We start from the raw sequence: 20017 nt of genomic DNA, 5'->3' as shown, positions 1-20017 counted from the left end.
TCAGGGCTAAAACCAAGCCATGAGGTCAAAGGAATTGTCTGAATAGCTCCGAGACAGGATTGTGTCGAAGCACAGATCTGGGGAAGGGTACCAAAACATGTCTGCAGTATTGAAGGTTCCCAAGAACACAGTGGCTTCCATCATTATTAAATGGAAGAACCACCAGGACTCTTCCTAGTGCTGTCCGACCTGTCAAACTGAGCAATCGGGGGAGAAGGGCCTTTGTCAAGGAGGTGACCAAGAACCAGATGGTCACTGACAGAGCTCCAGAGTTCCTCTGTGGAGATGTTAGAACCTTCCAGAAGGACAACCATCTCTGAAACACTCCATCAATCTGCCCTTTCTGGTAGAGTGTCCAGACGGAAGCCATCCCTACGGTGAAGCATGGTGGAGCGAGTGGCCAGACGGAAGCGAGTGGCCAGACGGAAGCCATCCCTACGGTGAAGCATGGTGGAGCGAGTGTCCAGATGGAAGCGAGTGGCCAGACGGAAGCGAGTGGCCAGACGGAAGCCATCCCTACGGTGAAGCATGGCCAGACGGAAGCCATCCCTACGGTGAAGCATGTGGCCAGACGGAAGCCATCCCTACGGTGAAGCATGGTGGAGCGAGTGTCCAGACGGAAGCGAGTGGCCAGACGGAAGCGAGTGGCCAGACGGAAGCCATCCCTACGGTGAAGCATGTGGCCAGACGGAAGCCATCCCTACGGTGAAGCATGGTGGAGCGAGTGGCCAGACGGAAGCCATCCCTACGGTGAAGCATGGTGGAGCGAGTGGCCAGACGGAAGCCATCCCTACGGTGAAGCATGGTGGAGCGAGTGGCCAGACGGAAGCCATCCCTACGGTGAAGCATGGTGGAGCGAGTGGCCAGACGGAAGCCATCCCTACGGTGAAGCATGGTGGATGCAGCACGCTGAGGAACTTGAAGCTTTTGGCCCTGCTGATGTGGATGGGGGTCTGCTCCCTCTTCTGTCTCCTGTAGTCCACCATCAGCTCCTGAATTTGGTTAATATTGAGGGAGAGGTAATTATCCTGGTACCACTCTGCCAGGGCTCTAACCACCTCCCTGTGGGCCGTCTTGTCACTGTTGGTAGTCAGGCCTACTACTGTTGTGTCATCAGCAAACTTGATGATTGAGTTGGAGTCATACATGGCCACGCAGTCATGGGTGAACAGGGAGTACAGGAGGGGACTGAGCACACATCCTTATGGGGAGCCCTGAGGATCAGAGTTGCGCAGGTATTGTTGCCTACCTTCACCACTTGGGGTCGACACGTCAGGAAGTACAGGACACAGTTGCACAGGGGGGGGGGGGGTTCAGACCCAGGGCCCCGAGCTTAGTGACAATCTTGGAGGTCACTATGTTGTTGAAGGCTGAGCTGTAGTCAATGAACTGCATTTTTACATAGGTAGTCCTCTTGTCCAGGTGGGATAGGGTGATGTGCATTGCAACTTTGCAATCGTGGATCTGTATATTATTTGTAGTGGGTCAAGGGTGGAGTGGAGGTGATATAGGCCTTGACCTACAAAGCACTTCATGATGACAGATGTTACCTCTCCCTCTGTCTGCATCTCCCCCCCTCTGTCTGCATCTCCCCCCCTCTGTCTGCATCTCCCTCCCTCTGTCTGCATCTCCCTCCCCCTCTGTCTGCATCTCCCTCCCCCCCTCTGTCTGCATCTCCCCCCTCTGTCTGCATCTCCCCCTCTGTCTGCATCTCCCCCTCTGTCTGCATCTCCCCCCCTCTGTCTGCATCTCCCCCTCTGTCTGCATCTCCCCCCTCTGCATCTCCCCCCTCTGTCTGCATCTCCCTCCCTCTGTCTGCATCTCCCCCCCTCTGTCTGCATCTCCCCCCATCTCTCCCTCTGTCTGCATCTCCCCCTGTCTGTCTGCATCTCCCTCCCTCTGTCTGCATCTCCCCCCTCTGTCTGCATCTCCCCCTCTGTCTGTCTGCATCTCCCCCCTCTGTCCATCTCCCCCCTCTGTCTGCATCTCCCCCCCTGTCTGCATCTCCCCCTCTGTCTGCATCTCCCCCTCTGTCTGCATCTCCCCCTCTGTCTGCATCTCCCCCTCTGTCTGCATCTCCCCCCTCTGTCTGCATCTCCCCCTGCATCTCCCCCTCTGTCTGCATCTCCCCCCTCTGTCTGCATCTCCCCTCTGTCTGCATCTCCCCCCTCTGTCTGCATCTCCCCCTGCATCTCCCCTCTGTCTGCATCTCCCCCTGTCTGCATCTCCCCTGTCTGCATCTCCCCCCCTCTGTCTGCATCTCCCCCTCTGTCTGCATCTCTGCATCTCCCCCCTCTGTCTGCATCTCCCTCCCTCTGTCTGCATCTCCCTCCCTCTGTCTGCATCTCCCTCCCTCTGTCTGCATCTCCCTCCCTCTGTCTGCATCTCCCTCCCTCTGTCTGCATCTCCCTCCCTCTGTCTGCATCTCCCTCCCTCTGTCTGCATCTCCCTCCCTCTGTCTGCATCTCCCTCCCTCTGTCTGCATCTCCCTCCCTCTGTCTGCATCTCCCCCTCTGTCTGCATCTGTCTGCATCTCCCTCCCTCTGTCTGCATCTCCCCCTCTGCATCTCCCTCCCTCTGTCTGCATCTCCCTCCCTCTGTCTGCATCTCCCTCTCTCTGTCTGCATCTCCCTCCCTCTGTCTGCATCTCCCTCCCTCTGTCTGCATCTCCCTCCCTCTGTCTGCATCTCCCTCCCTCTGTCTGCATCTCCCTCCCTCTGTCTGCATCTCCCTCCCTCTGTCTGCATCTCCCTCCCTCTGTCTGCATCTCCCTCCCTCTGTCTGCATCTCCCTCCCTCTGTCTGCATCTCCCTCCCTCTGTCTGCATCTCCCTCCCTCTGTCTGCATCTCCCTCCCTCTGTCTGCATCTCCCTCTCTCTGTCTGCATCTCCCTCTCTCTGTCTGCATCTCTCTCTCTGTCTGCATCTCCCTCTCTCTGTCTGCATCTCCCTCCCTCTGTCTGCATCTCCCTCCCTCTGTCTGCATCTCTCTCTCTCTCTGTCTGCATCTCCCTCTCTCTCTGTCAATTCAAGGGCTTTATTGGCATGGGAAACATGTGTTAACATTGCCAAAGCAAGTGAGGTAGATAATACATGAAGTGAATATATAAAGTGAAATAAACAATAAATATTAACAGTAAACATTACACATACAGAAGTTGCAAAACAATAAAGACATTACAAATGTCATAGTATATATATACAGTGTTTTAACAATGTACAAATGGTTAAAGGACACAAGATAAAGTAAATAAGCATAAATATGGGTTGTATTTACAATGGTGTTTGTTCTTCACTGGTTGCCCTCTGTCTCTATCTCCCTTTCTCTGTCTGTATCTCCATTTCTGTCTCTCTCTCTCTCTCTCTCTCTCTCTCTCTCTCTGTCTCTCTGTCTCTCTGTCTCTCTCTCTCTCTCTCTCTCTCTCTCTCTCTCTCTCTTTCCCCATTTTCTCATGCCCTCCCTCCCATTTCCCCCCATGCCTCGAGATTGGAGAGCTAAGGATACTGTTTCAGGCTTTTAAGATAGGAGTGATTATAGTTTAGTCTGGACAGAAAGAGGGGATACAGTTTCTCTGGATGGAAGAAAGAAAAAAATAAACAGATTTATTTTCTCCTTTGTTTTAGGTGAACCTATTGAAATGTAAACGCTGTATAGTTGCAGCAAAGCTATCAAGTTGGTACCTCAGGGATCGTTTCAGTATTACTTAAAAGCTCTTTATCTCACCGTTCCACTTGGACACTCCCACTGAGGAGCACAGAGCTCTCATTTCCTCTAGATGGATGTCTGCTCTGAAATGTGTAATGGATCGAGAAGATACTGTCTCTGTCTTTTTTATTTGTGTGAAAATCTTTTGCAGTGTCAAAATAGAGAATGAAACCAGAGTAAAAAATATTTGAATTGTAGATTGTCCTCAAGAAAATACAATTTTAAATATATGAAAATTAGAAATTTGCAAAGCAGAAATTGTTCTGAACTAGCCTGTCACTAAGTCATTTAAGGATGTCTTGACGAAAAAAACTTTTAACCAGGGCCCATAGGGGACAGGGCACTGCAGTATATAGGCACTGTAGAGGGTATAGGGCCCATAGGGGACAGGGTACTGCAGTATATAGGCACTGTAGAGGGTATAGGGCCCATAGGGGACAGGGCACTGCAGTATATAGGCACTGTAGAGGGTATAGGGCCCATAGGGGACAGGGCACTGCAGTATATAGGCACTGTAGAGGGTATAGGGCCCATAGGGGACAGGGCACTGCAGTATATAGGCACTGTAGAGGGTATAGGGCCCATAGGGGACAGGGCACTGCAGTATATAGGCACTGGGGACAGGGCACTGCAGTATATAGGGTATAGGGCCCATAGGGGACAGGGCACTGCAGTATATAGGCACTGTAGAGGGTATAGGGCCCATAGGGGACAGGGCACTGCAGTATATAGGCACTGTAGAGGGTATAGGGCCCATAGGGGACAGGGCACTGCAGTATATAGGCACTGTAGAGGGTATAGGGCCCATAGGGGACAGGGCACTGCAGTATATAGGCACTGTAGAGGGTATAGGGCCACTGCAGTATATAGGCACTGTAGAGGGTATAGGGCATAGGGGACAGGGCACTGCAGTATATAGGCACTGTAGAGGGTATAGGGCCCATAGGGGACAGGGCACTGCAGTATATAGGCACTGTAGAGGGTATAGGGCCCATAGGGGACAGGGCACTGCAGTATATGTAGGCACTGTAGAGGGTATAGGGCCCATAGGGGACAGGGCACTGCAGTATATAGGCACTGAGAGGGTATAGGGCCCATAGGGGACAGGGCACTGCAGTATATAGGCACCGTAGAGGGTATAGGGCCCATAGGGGACAGGGCACTGCAGTATATAGGCACCGTAGAGGGTATAGGGCCCATAGGGGACAGGGTACTGCAGTATATAGGCACTGTAGAGGGTATAGGGCCCATAGGGGACAGGGCACTGCAGTATATAGGCACCGTAGAGGGTATAGGGCCCATAGGGGACAGGGCACTGCAGTATATAGGCACCGTAGAGGGTATAGGGCCCATAGGGGACAGCGTACTGCAGTATATAGGCACTGTAGAGGGTATAGGGCCCATAGGGGACAGGGCACTGCAGTATATAGGCACCGTAGAGGGTATAGGGCCCATAGGGGACAGGGCACTGCAGTATATAGGCGATATTTCATGTGTTATTTACTGATAAATTGTCTGTGAACATATCAATATAAATCATAATCACTCTTTTATTATCTCTAGTAATGATGTGGTGATATTATCTGTAGTAATGATATTATCTCTAGTAATGATATTATCTCTAGTAATGATATTATCTCTAGTAATGATGTGGTGATATTATCTCTCGTAATGATATTATCTCTAGTAATGATGTGGTGATGTTATCTCTAGTAATGATGTGGTGATATTATCTCTAGTAATGATATTATCTCTAGTAATGATATTCTCTCTATTAATGATGTGGTGATATCATCTCTAGTAATGATATTATCTCTAGTAATGATATTATCTCTAGTAATGATATTATCTCTAGTAATGATGTGGTGATATTATCTCTAGCAATGATATTATCTCTAGAATGATTATCTCTAGTAATGATGTGGTGATATTATCTCTAGTAATGATATTATCTCTAATAATGATGTGGTGATATTATATCTAGTAATGATGTGGTGATATTATCTCTAGTAATGATATTATCTCAAGTAACGATATTCTCTCTATTAATGATGTGGTGATATTATCTCTAGTAATGATATTATCTCTAGTAAGAATGTGGCGATGATATCTCTAGTAATGATGTGGTGATATTATCTCTAGTAATGATATTATCTCCAGTAATGATGTGGTAATGTTATCTCTAGTAATGATATTATCTCTAGTAATGATGTGGTGATATTATCTCTAGTAATGATATTATCTCTAATAATGATGTGGTGATATTATCTCCAGTAATGATGTGGTGATATTATCTCTAGTAATGATATTATCTCTAGTAATGATATTATCTCTAGTAATGATGTGGATATTATCTCTAGTAATGATATTATCTCTAGTAATGATATTATCTCCAGTAATGATGTGGTAATGTTATCTCTAGTAATGATATTATCTCTAGTAATAATGTGGTGCTGATTCCCCTGGTAAGAATGTGGTGCTGATACCCCTGGTAAGAATGTGGTGCTGATACCCCTGGTAAGAATGTGGTGCTGATACCCCTGGTAAGAATGTGGTGCTGATACCCCTGGTAAGAAGGTGGTGCTGATACCCCTGGTAAGAATGTGGTGCTGATACCCCTGGTAAGAAGGTGGTGCTGATACCCCTGGTAAGAATGTGGTGCTGATACCCCTGGTAAGAATGTGGTGCTGATACCCCTGGTAAGAATGTGGTGCTGTTACCCCTGGTAAGAATGTGGTGCTGATACCCCTGGTATCAGTAAGGACATGAACATGAGAAGAAGTTGAAATACTATAATCTCAAGTCATTTAAATCAGGAGTAGAACAAACAAGATGAGAATGTTTGTTTCATCATTTTGAATTGACTTTAAATTGCCTTTTGATTAATTTGTTTAAAAAATTGTTTGACGTATTCAATTCACTTTGATGTTCTCCTCACACCGATGAAGAATGATTCCCAAATGACACCCTATTCCCTATATAGTGCACTACTTTAGAGCCCTATGACCCTAGAGCCCTATGGAACCCTATTCCCTATATAGTGCACTACTTTAGACCAGAGCCCTATGGAACCCTATTCCCTATATAGTGCACTACTTTAGACCAGAACCCTATAGAACCCTATTCCCTATACAGTGCACTACTTTAGACCAGAGCACTAGTATACACTACATAGTGAATAATGTGCCTTTTGGGATGCATTCCAAAGGTTTTCAACACAATATTAAAGTAATGCTGAGCAGAGGTGGGACCAAGCTACTATTATTCGAGTCAAAAGCAAGTCACAAGGTCCAAGTCACAAGTCGAGTCCCAAGTAGAACATGTCGAGTCTGGAGTCAGTCCAAATCATTCTAAGAGCTGTGTCAAATCGAGTTGTGTCAGATCTAGTTGTGTCAGATCTAGTTGTGTCAGATCTAGTTGTGTCAGATCGAGTAAAAAAAGTATCTCTACATGTAATGACTGTGTATTTATTGCGGATACCAGAAAACTCTTTTCATTATTTTGATTATGTAAAAATTCATTTTTAAAACAAATTCCAAATGCAAGCTTCATAAATAAATGATCATTTTTCAAGCAATTTCATATCAAATTCTTGCTCTGTCACATTGCTGGTTATCAATGTAAACAGTTACATTTCTTGATCACCACATTTTTCTGGAGATGCATATTTGTTATGGCGATCCTCTTTCACTACATTTTGACATTTGCACTGCACCCGATCCTATAGCTGTCAACGATTTGTATTAGATGACTAACAGGGGGCGCTGTGTCAAAGCCCCCATTTAAAAAAAAAAAAAAAAGATTTTATGTGGATACTAATATAAATGTTAGCCTACCGGATGTTTGTATAACTTCACGTTTCGTTCGTTGGTTTTGTTGTTTTTAAGCATTCATGTAACCATACCACGCTGCGCCTTGGTCTCACTCATACGACGATTGTGACAGAAGATCCACCAAAAATGGACCAAGCAGCGTGTTCAGGAAGAGTGTACTTGGGAGCAGGACCCTGGACGCAGGCCGGGGAGTTACACCGTCCTAAGGAGGAGATAGAGGCAGCGAAAGAGGAACGCCGATGATACGAGGAGATGAAGGAGCAAGCAGAAACAACCCCAATAAATGGAGCCAGTCAGGAAGTCAAGTGAGAAGATTCCGGAGAGAGGTGCTGGCATTGAGAGCGCTGCAGAGCAGGCGTGCTGAGGTGCGTGTCATCACCTGTACCGGTCCCACGCATCTCTCAGTGCTCCTCCACAGTCCTGAATTTCAGACGACAGTTCCCAGTCCAGAGCTTCCGGCCATAGTTCCCAGTCCAGAGCTTCCGGCCATAGTCCCCAGTCCAGAGCTTCCGGCCATAGTTCCCAGTCCAGAGCTTCCGGCCATAGTTCCCAGTCCAGAGCTTCCGGCCATAGTTCCCAGTCCAGAGCTTCCGGCCATAGTCCCCAGTCCAGAGCTTCCGGCCATAGTTCCCAGTCCAGAGCTTCCGGCCATAGTTCCCAGTCCAGAGCTTCCGGCCATAGTTCCCAGTCCAGAGCTTCCGGCCATAGTTCCCAGTCCAGAGCTTCCGGCCATAGTTCCCAGTCCAGAGCTTCCGGTGACATTTCACAGTCTCCACAGTCTGGAACCTCCAACGACGGCCCCCAGTCCGGGGCCTCTAGCAACGAGCTGCAGTCCAGAACCTCCGGCGATGATCCACAGTCCGGCTGTCATGTGCCGTTTACTGAAGAGTGGCTTATGTCTGGCCACTCTACCATAAGGCCTGATTGGTGGAGTGCTGCAGAGATAGTTGTCCTTCTGGAAGGTTCTCTCATCTCCACAGAGGAACTCTAGAGCTCTGTTGGGTTCTTGGTCACCTCCCTGACCAATGCCCTTCTCCCCCGATTGCTCAGTTTGGCCTGGCGACCATCTCTAGGAAGAGTCTCAATGGTTTCAAACCTCTTACATTTTAGATTGATGGAAGCCGCTGTGTTCTTGGGGACCTTCAATGCTGCAGAAATGTTTTGGTTTTGCTCTGACATGCACAGTCAACTGTGGGACCTTATATAGACAGGTGTGTGTCTTTCCAAATCATGTCCAAACAATTGAATTTATTGGCCAAATCAAGATGTAGAAACATCTCAAGGATGATCAATGGAAGCAGGATGTTCCTGAGCTCAATTTCTAGTCTCATAGCAAAGGGTATTTCTGTTTTTTATATTTCATAAATATGCAAACATTTCTAATGACCTGTTTTCGCTTTGTCATTATGGTGTATTGTGTGTGGAATGCTCATTTTTTTAAATCCATTTTATAATAACGTAACAAAATGTGTTAAAAAAGGTGAAGGGGTCTGAATACTTTCCGAAGGCACTGTGTGTAGCCAGTGAAACTTTGTATGAAAAATATGTATTTTTCCCATTCAGTTTCATACTTGCGATGCCCCACAACCGTATTCACTTTGATAACCACTGTGTTACCTCACTCGACCTGTGTTGATTGACAGTTTGCTGGTCCAATCAGAGGGCTGAGTATGCATTTCACTTTCAAATCTGCATGTTTTTTAAAGTTTCTTTTTACAAATTGTAATCTTAACTGCGGCAACTGTCTCTGGCTGCGTGGAAAAGCAATCCACGTAGACTGTGCCACAAAATGAGTGACAAAACATTACGAAACCTGGCCAGATAATTTCAAATCATCAGTGTCTAGTCGAGTCCCGAGTTTCGAGGCTCCAAGTCCAAGTTAAGTCTGAAGTTATTTTATTTTCTATCAAGTCAAGTCTCAAGTCATCATGTATTGTGAGTCCACACCTCTGGTTCTAAGCTTCTACTAATGATATACCGTGTATACATTATGGAGAGGAAATCTAATCTAATAATATAGGATAGTAGTTTGTCATTAGTGAAGGCTTCTTAGCCATTGCCTTATCTCTGTGTACATTACCACAATGTGTGACATCCATACCTGTAACGGTTTTCTTCTGGGAAAGAGAGGCGGACCAAAATGCAGCGTGGTTACTTTTGTACATCTTTAATAAAGATGAAAATACAACAATCTACAAAAACAAGAAACGTGACAAAACCGAAACGGTCCAATCTGGTGCCACAAACACAAAGACAGGAACACTCACCCACAAAACAGGCTACCTAAATATGGTTCCCAATCAGAGACAATGACTAACACCTGCCTCTGATTGAGAACCATATCAGGCCTAACATAGAAATAGACAAACCAGACACACAACATAGAATGCCCACTCAGATCACACCCTGACCAACACTAAAACAAGGAAAACACACACGAACGATAGTCAGAATGTGACAATACCATTGTGTCTGTGTTTGCGACCTGTATTGTCTACCGGTTTAGTGTTCAGTGAGAATAGTGTGTGTGTGTGTGTGTGTGTGTGTGTGTGTGTGTGTGTGTGTGTGTGTGTGTGTGTGTGTGTGTGTGTGTGTGTGTGTGTGTGTGTGTGTGTGTGTGTGTTTAGAAATACATTTGATTGATTGGTTCTATTTCTCTTTGTTCCTCTGTTTTAGCCCCGTCTCCTGTGAGTGTGGTGCGGAAAGGGAATTGTGGGAAGAACAGTATCTCTGTGTCGTGGCAGGAGCCAGACAGACCCAATGGGATAATCCTGGAGTACGAGATCAAATACTTTGAGAAGGTTCAACCTCAAACACACAACCTCAACCAATCAGGAACTACCCACAACTTCCTGGAATTACCTGCAGCTACCTACCTACTACAACCTCACAAAACTACCTACAATTACCTGCAGCTACCTACATACTACAACCTCACAAAACTACCACAATTACCTGCAGCTACCTACCTACATACTACAACCTCACAAAACTACCTAGAATTACCTGCAGCTACCTACCTACATACTACAACCTCACAAAACTACTTAGAATTACCTGCAGCTACCTACCTACATACTACAACCTCACAAAACTACTTAGAATTACCTGCAGCTACCTACCTACTACAACCTCACAAAACTACCTACAATTACCTGCAGCTACCTACATACTACAACCTCACAAAACTACCACAATTACCTGCAGCTACCTACCTACATACTACAACCTCACAAAACTACCTACAATTACCTGCAGCTACCTACCTACATACTACAACCTCACAAAACTACCTACAATTACCTGCAGCTACCTACCTACATACTACAACCTCACAAAACTACCTACAATTACCTGCAGCAACCTACCTACATACTACAACCTCACAAAACTACCTACAATTACCTGCAGCTACCTACATACTACAACCTCACAAAACTACCTACAATTACCTGCAGCAACCTACCTACATACTACAACCTCACAAAACTACCTACAATTACCTGCAGCTACCTACATACTACAACCTCACAAAACTACCTACAATTACCTGCAGCAACCTACCTACATACTACAACCTCACAAAACTACCTACAATTACCTGCAGCAACCTACCTACATACTACAACCTCACAAAACTACCTACAATTACCTGCAGCTACCTACCTACATACTACAACCTCACAAAACTACCTACAATTACCTGCAGCTACCTACCTACATACTACAACCTCACAAAACTACCTACAATTACCTGCAGCTACCTACCTACTACAACCTCACAAAACTACCTACAATTACCTGCAGCAACCTACCTACATACTACAACCTCACAAAACTACCTACAATTACCTGCAGCAACCTACCTACATACTACAACCTCACAAAACTACCTACAATTACCTGCAGCTACCTACATACTACAACCTCACAAAACTATCTACAATTACCTGCAGCTACCTACCTACATACTACAACCTCACAAAACTACCTACAATTACCTGCAGTTACCTACCTACATACTACAACCTCACAAAGGTAGCAGGTAGCCTAGTGGTGAGCACACACACACACATTCATCAATGTGGCTTTCTCTCTGGGCTCTCTCCTAGGACCAGGAAACCAGCTACACCATCATCAAGTGCAAGGAAACAGAAATCGTAGCTGACGGGCTGAAGCCATCATCAGTCTACATATTCCAGATCAGAGCCAGAACATCGGCCGGGTACGGAGGATTCAGCCGACGCTTCGAGTTTGAGACCAGCCCTTACTGTAAGTCATGCATTTATATAGATAATACACACATGCTGTGTAAAGCCTTGTTCTGTGTAAAGCCTTGTTCTGTGTAAAGCCTTGTTCTGCGTAAAGCCTTGTTCTGTGTAAAGCCTTGTTCTGCGTAAAGCCTTGTTCTGTGTAAAGCCTTGTTCTGTGTAAAGCCTTGTTCTGTGTAAAGCCTTGTTCTGCGTAAAGCCTTGTTCTGCGTAAAGCCTTGTTCTGTGTAAAGCCTTGTTCTGTGTAAAGCCGTGTTCTGTGTAAAGCCTTGTTCTGTGTAAAGCATTGTTCTGTGTAAAGCATTGTTCTGCGTAAAGCCTTGTTCTGTGTAAAGCCTTGGTCTGGGTAAAGCCGTGTTCTGTGTAAAGCCTTGTTCTGTGTAAAGCCTTGTTCTGTGTAAAGCCGTGTTCTGTGTAAAGCCTTGTTCTGCGTAAAGCCTTGTTGTGCGTAAAGCCTTGGTCTGTGTAAAGCCTCCCCGGAAAATATATTGCATGATTACACCAGGCATATAGGTCTGTTTAGTATAGGACCTATATAGACTGTTTAGTATTGTACCTATATAGACTGTTTAGTATTGTACCTATAGACTGTTTAGTATTGGACCTATATAGACTGTTTAGTATAGGACCTATATAGACTATTTAGTATTGTACCTATAGACTGTTTAGTATTGGACCTATATAGACTGTTTAGTATAGGTCCTTTAGACTGTTTAGTATAGGTCCTTTATAGTGTTTAGTATAGGACCTATATAGACTGTTTAGTATAGGTTATATATAGACTGTTTAGTATAGGACCTATATAGACTGTTTAGCATAGGACCTATAGACTGTTTAGTATAGGACCTATAGACTGTTTAGTATAGGTTCTTTATATTGACCGTTTAGTATAGGACTTATATAGACTGTTTAGTATAGGACCTATATAGACTGTTTAGCATAGGACCTATAGACTGTTTAGTATAGGACCTATATAGATTGTTTGGTATAGGACCTATATAGACTGTTTAGTATTGTACCTATAGACTGTTTATTATTGGACCTATATAGACTGTTTAGTATAGGACCTATATAGACTATTTAGTATTGTACCTATAGACTGTTTAGTATTGGACCTATATAGACTGTTTAGTATAGGACCTATAGACTGTTTAGTATAGGTTATATATAGACTGTTTAGTATAGGACCTATATAGACTGTTTAGTATTGTACCTATATAGACTGTTTAGTATTGGACCTATATAGACTGTTTAGTATTGGACCTATATAGACTGTTTAGTATAGGACCTATATAGACTATTTAGTATTGTACCTATATACTGTTTAGTATTGGACCTATATAGACTGTTTAGTATAGGACCTATAGACTGTTTAGTATAGGTCCTTTATATACTGTTTAGTATAGGACCTATATAGACTGTTTAGTATAGGTTATATATAGACTGTTTAGTATAGGACCTATATAGACTGTTTAGCATAGGACCTATAGACTGTTTAGTATAGGACCTATAGACTGTTTAGTATAGGTTCTTTATAGACCGTTTAGTATAGGACTTATATAGACTGTTTAGTATAGGACCTATATAGACTGTTTAGTATAGCACCTATAGACTGTTTAGTATTGTACCTATAGACTGTTTAGTATAGGACCTATATAGACTGTTTAGTATTGTACCTATAGACTGTTTAGTATAGGACCTATATAGACTGTTTAGTATTGTACCTATAGATTGTTTAGTATAGGACCTATATAGACTGTTTAGTATAGGACCTATATAGACTGTTTAGTATTGTACCTATAGATTGTTTAGTATAGGACCTATATAGACTGTTTAGTATAGTACCTATATAGACTGTTTAGTATAGGACCTATATAGACTGTTTAGTATAGCACCTATAGACTGTTTAGTATTGTACCTATAGACTGTTTAGTATAGTACCTATATAGACTGTTTAGTATTGTACCTATAGACTGTTTAGTATAGGACCTATATAGACTGTTTAGTATTGTACCTATAGACTGTTTAGTATAGGACCTATATAGACTGTTTAGTATTGTACCTATAGATTGTTTAGTATAGGACCTATATAGACTGTTTAGTATAGGACCTATATAGACTGTTTAGTATTGTACCTATAGATTGTTTAGTATAGGACCTATATAGACTGTTTAGTATAGGACCTATATAGACTGTTTAGTACAGGACCTATATAGACTGTTTAGTATAGCACCTATAGACTGTTTAGTATTGTACCTATAGACTGTTTAGTATAGGACCTATATAGACTGTTTAGTATTGTACCTATAGACTGTTTAGTATAGGACCTATATAGACTGTTTAGTATTGTACCTATAGATTGTTTAGTATAGGACCTATATAGACTGTTTAGTATAGGACCTATATAGACTGTTTAGTATTGTACCTATAGATTGTTTAGTATAGGACCTATATAGACTGTTTAGTATAGTACCTATATAGACTGTTTAGTATAGGACCTATATAGACTGTTTAGTATAGCACCTATAGACTGTTTAGTATTGTACCTATATACTGTTTAGTATAGGACCTATATAGACTGTTTAGTATTGTACCTATAGACTGTTTAGTATAGGACCTATATAGACTGTTTAGTATAGGACCTATATAGACTGTTTAGTATAGCACCTATAGACTGTTTAGTATTGTACCTATAGACTGTTTAGTATAGGACCTATATAGACTGTTTAGTATTGTACCTATAGACTGTTTAGTATAGGACCTATATAGACTGTTTAGCATAGGACCTATATAGGACTGTTTAGTATAGGACCTATATAGACTGTTTAGTATAGGACCTATATAGACTGTTTAGTATTGTACCTATAGATTGTTTAGTATAGGTCCTATATAGAGTGTTTAGTATAGGACCTATATAGACTGTTTAGTATAGGACCTATATAGACTGTTTAGTATTGTACCTATAGACTGTTTAGTATAGGACCTATATAGACTGTTTAGCATAGGACCTATAGACTGTTTAGTATAGGACCTATATAGATTGTTTGGTATAGGACCTATATAGACTGTTTAGTATTGTACCTATAGACTGTTTATTATTGGACCTATATAGACTGTTTTGTATAGCACCTCCATAGACTGTAATGTGTCAGGCTCCCCACTAACAGTCTTCCTACCCCAGCAGTAGCTGCATCCAGTGACCGGTCTCAGTTCCCCATCGTCGTTGTGGCCATCACTGTAGGGGTTATTCTACTGGCCCTGGTGACTGGCTTACTGCTTAGTGGAAGGTAAGATATCTCTTTCACCCTGCCTTGTCCCTGTCCCCTGCCTTGTCCCTGTCTCTGTCCCCTGCCTTGTCCCTGTCTCTGTCCCTCCTGCCCTGTCTCCTGTCCCCTGCCTTGTCCCTGTCTCTGTCCCCTGCCTTGTCCCTGTCTCCTGCCTTGTCCCTGTCTCTGTCCCTTGCCTTGTCCCTGTCTCTGTCCCCTGCCTTGTCCCTGTCCCTGTCCCCTGCCTTGTCCCTGTCCCCTGCCTTGTCCCTGTCTCTGTCCCCTGCCTTGTCCCTGTCTCCTGTCCCCTGCCTTGTCCCTGTCTCTGTCCCCTGCCTTGTCCGTGTCTCTGTCCCCTGCCTTGTCCCTGTCTCTGTCCCCTGCCTTGTCCCTGTCCCTGTCCCCTGCCTTGTCCCTGTCCCCTGCCTTGTCCCTGTCTCTGTCCCCTGCCTTGTCCCTGTCTCTGTCCCCTGCCTTGTCCCTGTCTCTGTCCCCTGCCTTGTCCGTGTCTCTGTCCCCTGCCTTGTCCCTGTCTCTGTCCCCTGCCTTGTCCGTGTCTCATGCCTTGTCCCTGTCTCTGTCCCCTGCCTTGTCCCTGTCTCCTGCCTGTCCCTGTCTGTATCCCTGTCTCTGTCCCCTGCCTTGTCCCTGTCTCTGTCCCTGCCTTGTCCCTGTCTCTGTCCCTAACTTGTCCCTGTCTCTGTTCCCTGCCTGTCCCTGTTTGTGTCCCTGTCTGTATACCTGTCTCTGTCCCCTGCCTTGTCCCTGTCTGTGTCCCCTGCCTTGTCCCTGTCTGTGTCCCCTGCCTTGTCCCTGTCTGTGTCTCTGTCTTAGTGTTTTAGGTAACTCTGGTCATGCTGTGTTATGTTAGCTGATGAACTAACAGGCTTTACCGTGTGTCTGGCAACGGCATGGGAGGATGGGGCTGTTCTCATACTAATACAACGATGATTTCTGTCATTCTATTCTATGGATGTTCCACAATACCCTCACAGGAAGCTGAGGCGGAGACAATATCCTGTTTCTCGCACGCTGCACAGGTTACTTTGCATGACAATATCACCACCATAGAGCAACAACAATACCAACAGTCACTATGACTGGCCTGCTGCTGGCAACAACAATACCAACAGTCACTATGACTGGCCTGTTGCTGGCAACAACAATACCAACAGTCACTATGACTGGCCTGCTGCTGGCAACAACAATAGCAACAGTCACTATGACTAGCCTGTTGCTGGCAACAACAATACCAACAGTCACTATGACTGGCCTGTTGCTGGCAACAACAATACCAACAGTCACTATGACTAGCCTGCTGCTGGCAACAACAATACCAACAGTCAATATGACTGGCCTGCTGCTGGCAACAACAATACCAACAGTCACTATGACTAGCCTGTTGCTGGCAACAACAATACCAACAGTCACTATGACTAGCCTGTTGCTGGCAACAACAATACCAACAGTCACTATGACTGGCCTGCTGCTGGCAACAACAATACCAACAGTCACTATGACTGGCCTGCACTGACTAGCCTGTTGCTGGCAACAACAATACCAACAGTCACTATGACTAGCCTGTTGCTGGCAACAACAATACCAACAGTCACTATGACTAGCCTGTTGCTGGCAACAACAATACCAACAGTCACTATGACTAGCCTGCTGCTGGCAACAACAATACCAACAGTCACTATGACTGGCCTGTTGCTGGCAACAACAATACCAACAGTCACTATGACTGGCCTGTTGCTGGCAACAACAATACTAACAGTCACTATGACTGGCCTGCTGCTGGCAACAACAATACCAACAGTCACTATGACTGGCCTGCTGCTGGCAACAATACCAACAGTCACTATGACTAGCCTGCTGCTGGCAACAACAATACCAACAGTCACTATGACTGGCCTGCAGCTGGCAACAACAATACCAACCGTCACTATGACTAGCCTGTTGCTTACAACAACAATACCAACAGTCACTATGACTGGCCTGCTGCTGGCAACAACAATACCAACAGTCACTATGACTGGCCTGCTGCTGGCAACAACAATACCAACAGTCACTATGACTGGCCTGCTGCTGGCAACAACAATACCAACAGTCACAGCACTTTGACTAGCCTGCTGCTGGCAACAACAATACCAACAGTCACTATGACTGGCCTGCTGCTCACTATGACAACAACAATACCAACAGTCACTATGACTGGCCTGCTGCTGGCAACAACAATACCAACAGTCACTATGACTAGCCTGTTGCTGTCACAACAACAATACCAACAGTCACTATGACTGGCCTGCTGCAGGCAACAACAATACCAACAGTCACTATGACTGGCCTGCTGCTGGCAACAACAATACCAACAGTCACTATGACTGACCTGTTGCTGACAACAACAATACCAACAGTCACTATGACTGGCCTACTGCTGGCAACAACAACACCAACAGTCACAGCACTTTGACTAGCCTGCTGCTGGCAACAACAATACCAACAGTCAATATGACTGGCCTGCTGCTGGCAACAACAATACCAACAGTCAATATGACTGGCCTGCTGCTGGCAACAACAATACCAACAGTCAATATGACTGGCCTACTGCAGGCAACAACAATACCAACAGTCACAATGACTGGCCTGCTGATGACAACAACAATACCAACATTCACTATGACTGGCCTGCTGCTGGCAACAACAATACCAACAGTCACTATGACTGGCCTGCTGCAGGCAACAACAATACCAACAGTCACTATGACTGGCCTGCTGCAGGCAACAACAATACCAACAGCCACTATGACTGGCCTGCTGCTGACAACAACAATACCAACAGTCACTATGACTAGCCTGCTGCTACAACAATACTAATACTAATACTACCTGTCTACTGTTTCTGTGTTTCACCTGTCTACTGTTTCTGTGTTTTACCTGTCTACTGTTTCTGTGTTTTACCTGTCTTCTGTTTCTGTGTTTTACCTGTCTACTGTTTCTGTGTTTTACCTGTCTACTGTTTCTGTGTTTTACCTGTCTACTGTTTTACCTGTCTACTGTTTCACCTGTCTACTTTTAAACCTGTCTACTGTTTCTGTGTTTTACCTGTCAACTGTTTTACCTGTCTACTGTTTTACCTGTCTACTGTTTTACCTGTCTACTGTTTCTGTGTTTTACCTGTCTACTGTTTTACCTGTCTACTGTTTCTGTGTTCTGTTTCACCTGTCTACTGTTTCTGTGTTTTACCTGTCTACTGTTTCACCTGTCTACTGTTTTACCTGTCTACTGTTTCACCTGTCTACTGTTTCACCTGTCTACTGTTTCTGTGTTTTACCTGTCTACTGTTTCTGTGTTTTACCTGTCTACTGTTTTACCTGTCTACTGTTTCTGTGTTTTACCTGTCTACTGTTTCTGTGTTTTACCTGTCTACTGTTTCTGTGTTTTACCTGTCTACTGTTTCACCTGTCTACTGTTTCTGTGTTTTACCTGTCTACTGTTTCTGTGTTTTACCTGTCTACTGTTTCTGTCTACTGTTTACTGTTTCTGTGTTTTACCTGTCTACTGTTTCTGTGTTTTACCTGTCTACTGTTTCACCTGTCTACTGTTTCTGTGTTTTACCTGTCTACTGTGTTTACCTGTCTACCTGTCTACTGTTTCTGTGTTTTACCTGTCTACTGTTTTGTGTTTTACCTGTCTACTGTTTCTGTGTTTTACCTGTCTACTGTTTCTGTGTTTTACCTGTCTACTGTTTCTGTGTTTTACCTGTCTACTGTTTCTGTGCTTTACCTGTCTACTGTTTCTGTCTACTGTTTCTGTGTTTTACCTGTCTACTGTTTCTGTGTTTTACCTGTCTACTGTTTCTGTGTTTTACCTGTCTACTGTTTCTGTGTTTTACCTGTCTACTGTTTCTGTGTTTCACCTGTCTACTGTTTCTGTGTTTTACCTGTCTACTGTTTCTGTGTTTTACCTGTCTACTGTTTCACCTGTGTTTCACCTGTCCTGTTTCTACTGTTTCTGTGTTTACCTGTCTACTGTTTTACCTGTCTACTGTTTCTGTGTTTTACCTGTCTACTGTTTCTGTGTTTTACCTGTCTACTGTTTCTGTGTTTTACCTGTCTACTGTTTCTGTGTTTTACCTGTCTACTGTTTCTGTGTTTTACCTGTCTACTGTTTCTGTGTTTGTCTACCTTCTACTGTTTCTGTGCTTTACCTGTCTACTGTTTCTGTGTTTCACCTGTCTACTGTTTCTGTGTTTCACCTGTCTACTGTTTCACCTGTCTACTGTTTCTGTGTTTTACCTGTCTACTGTTTCTGTGTTTTACCTGTCTACTGTTTCTGTGTTTCACCTGTCTACTGTTTCTGTGTTTTACCTGTTTTCACCTGTCTACTGTTTCTGTGTTTTACCTGTCTACTGTTTCTGTCTACTGTTTCTGTTTTCACCTGTCTACTGTTTCTGTGTTTTACCTGTCTACTGTTTCACCTGTCTACTGTTTCTGTGTTTTACCTGTCTACTGTTTCTGTGTTTTACCTGTCTACTGTTTCTGTGTTTTACCTGTCTACTGTTTCACCTGTCTACTGTTTCTGTGTTTTACCTGTCTACTGTTTCTGTGTTTTACCTGTCTACTGTTTCTGTGTTTTACCTGTCTACTGTTTCTGTGTTTCACCTGTCTACTGTTTCTGTTTCTGTGTTTTACCTGTCTACTGTTTCTGTGTTTTACCTGTCTACTGTTTCTGTCTACTGTTTCTGTTTTTACCTGTCTACTGTTTCTGTGTTTTACCTGTCTACTGTTTCTGTGTTTTACCTGTCTACTGTTTCTGTGTTTCACCTGTCTACTGTTTCTGTGTTTTACCTGTCTACTGTTTCTGTGTTTTACCTGTCTACTGTTTCTGTGTTTTACCTGTCTACTGTTTCTGTCTACTGTTTCTGTGTTTCACCTGTCTA

At 44.2% G+C, this 20017-nt stretch overlaps 1 protein-coding gene across 3 annotated transcripts in view; it reads left to right on the top strand.

The window, feature by feature from the left end:
• LOC135548031 (ephrin type-A receptor 5) overlaps positions 1–20017 on the top strand; it is a 115870-nt gene that overhangs the window by 23658 nt on the left and 72195 nt on the right. For 2 of the 3 annotated variants that reach the window (XM_064977226.1, XM_064977227.1), the window contains exons 3-5: positions 10215–10339; positions 11651–11810; positions 14994–15096. In XM_064977226.1, coding sequence (XP_064833298.1) covers positions 10215–10339; positions 11651–11810; positions 14994–15096 — 388 coding nt within the window. Of the gene's footprint in view, positions 1–10214; positions 10340–11650; positions 11811–14990; positions 15097–20017 lie in introns of all 3 variants that reach the window. The other variant, XM_064977225.1, reaches the window with a different exon arrangement.

Source organism: Oncorhynchus masou, chromosome 11, assembly GCF_036934945.1.
Source record: "Oncorhynchus masou masou isolate Uvic2021 chromosome 11, UVic_Omas_1.1, whole genome shotgun sequence".
NCBI classification, from domain to species: domain Eukaryota; kingdom Metazoa; phylum Chordata; class Actinopteri; order Salmoniformes; family Salmonidae; genus Oncorhynchus; species Oncorhynchus masou.
This window is presented reverse-complemented; position numbering and strand designations above follow the sequence as displayed.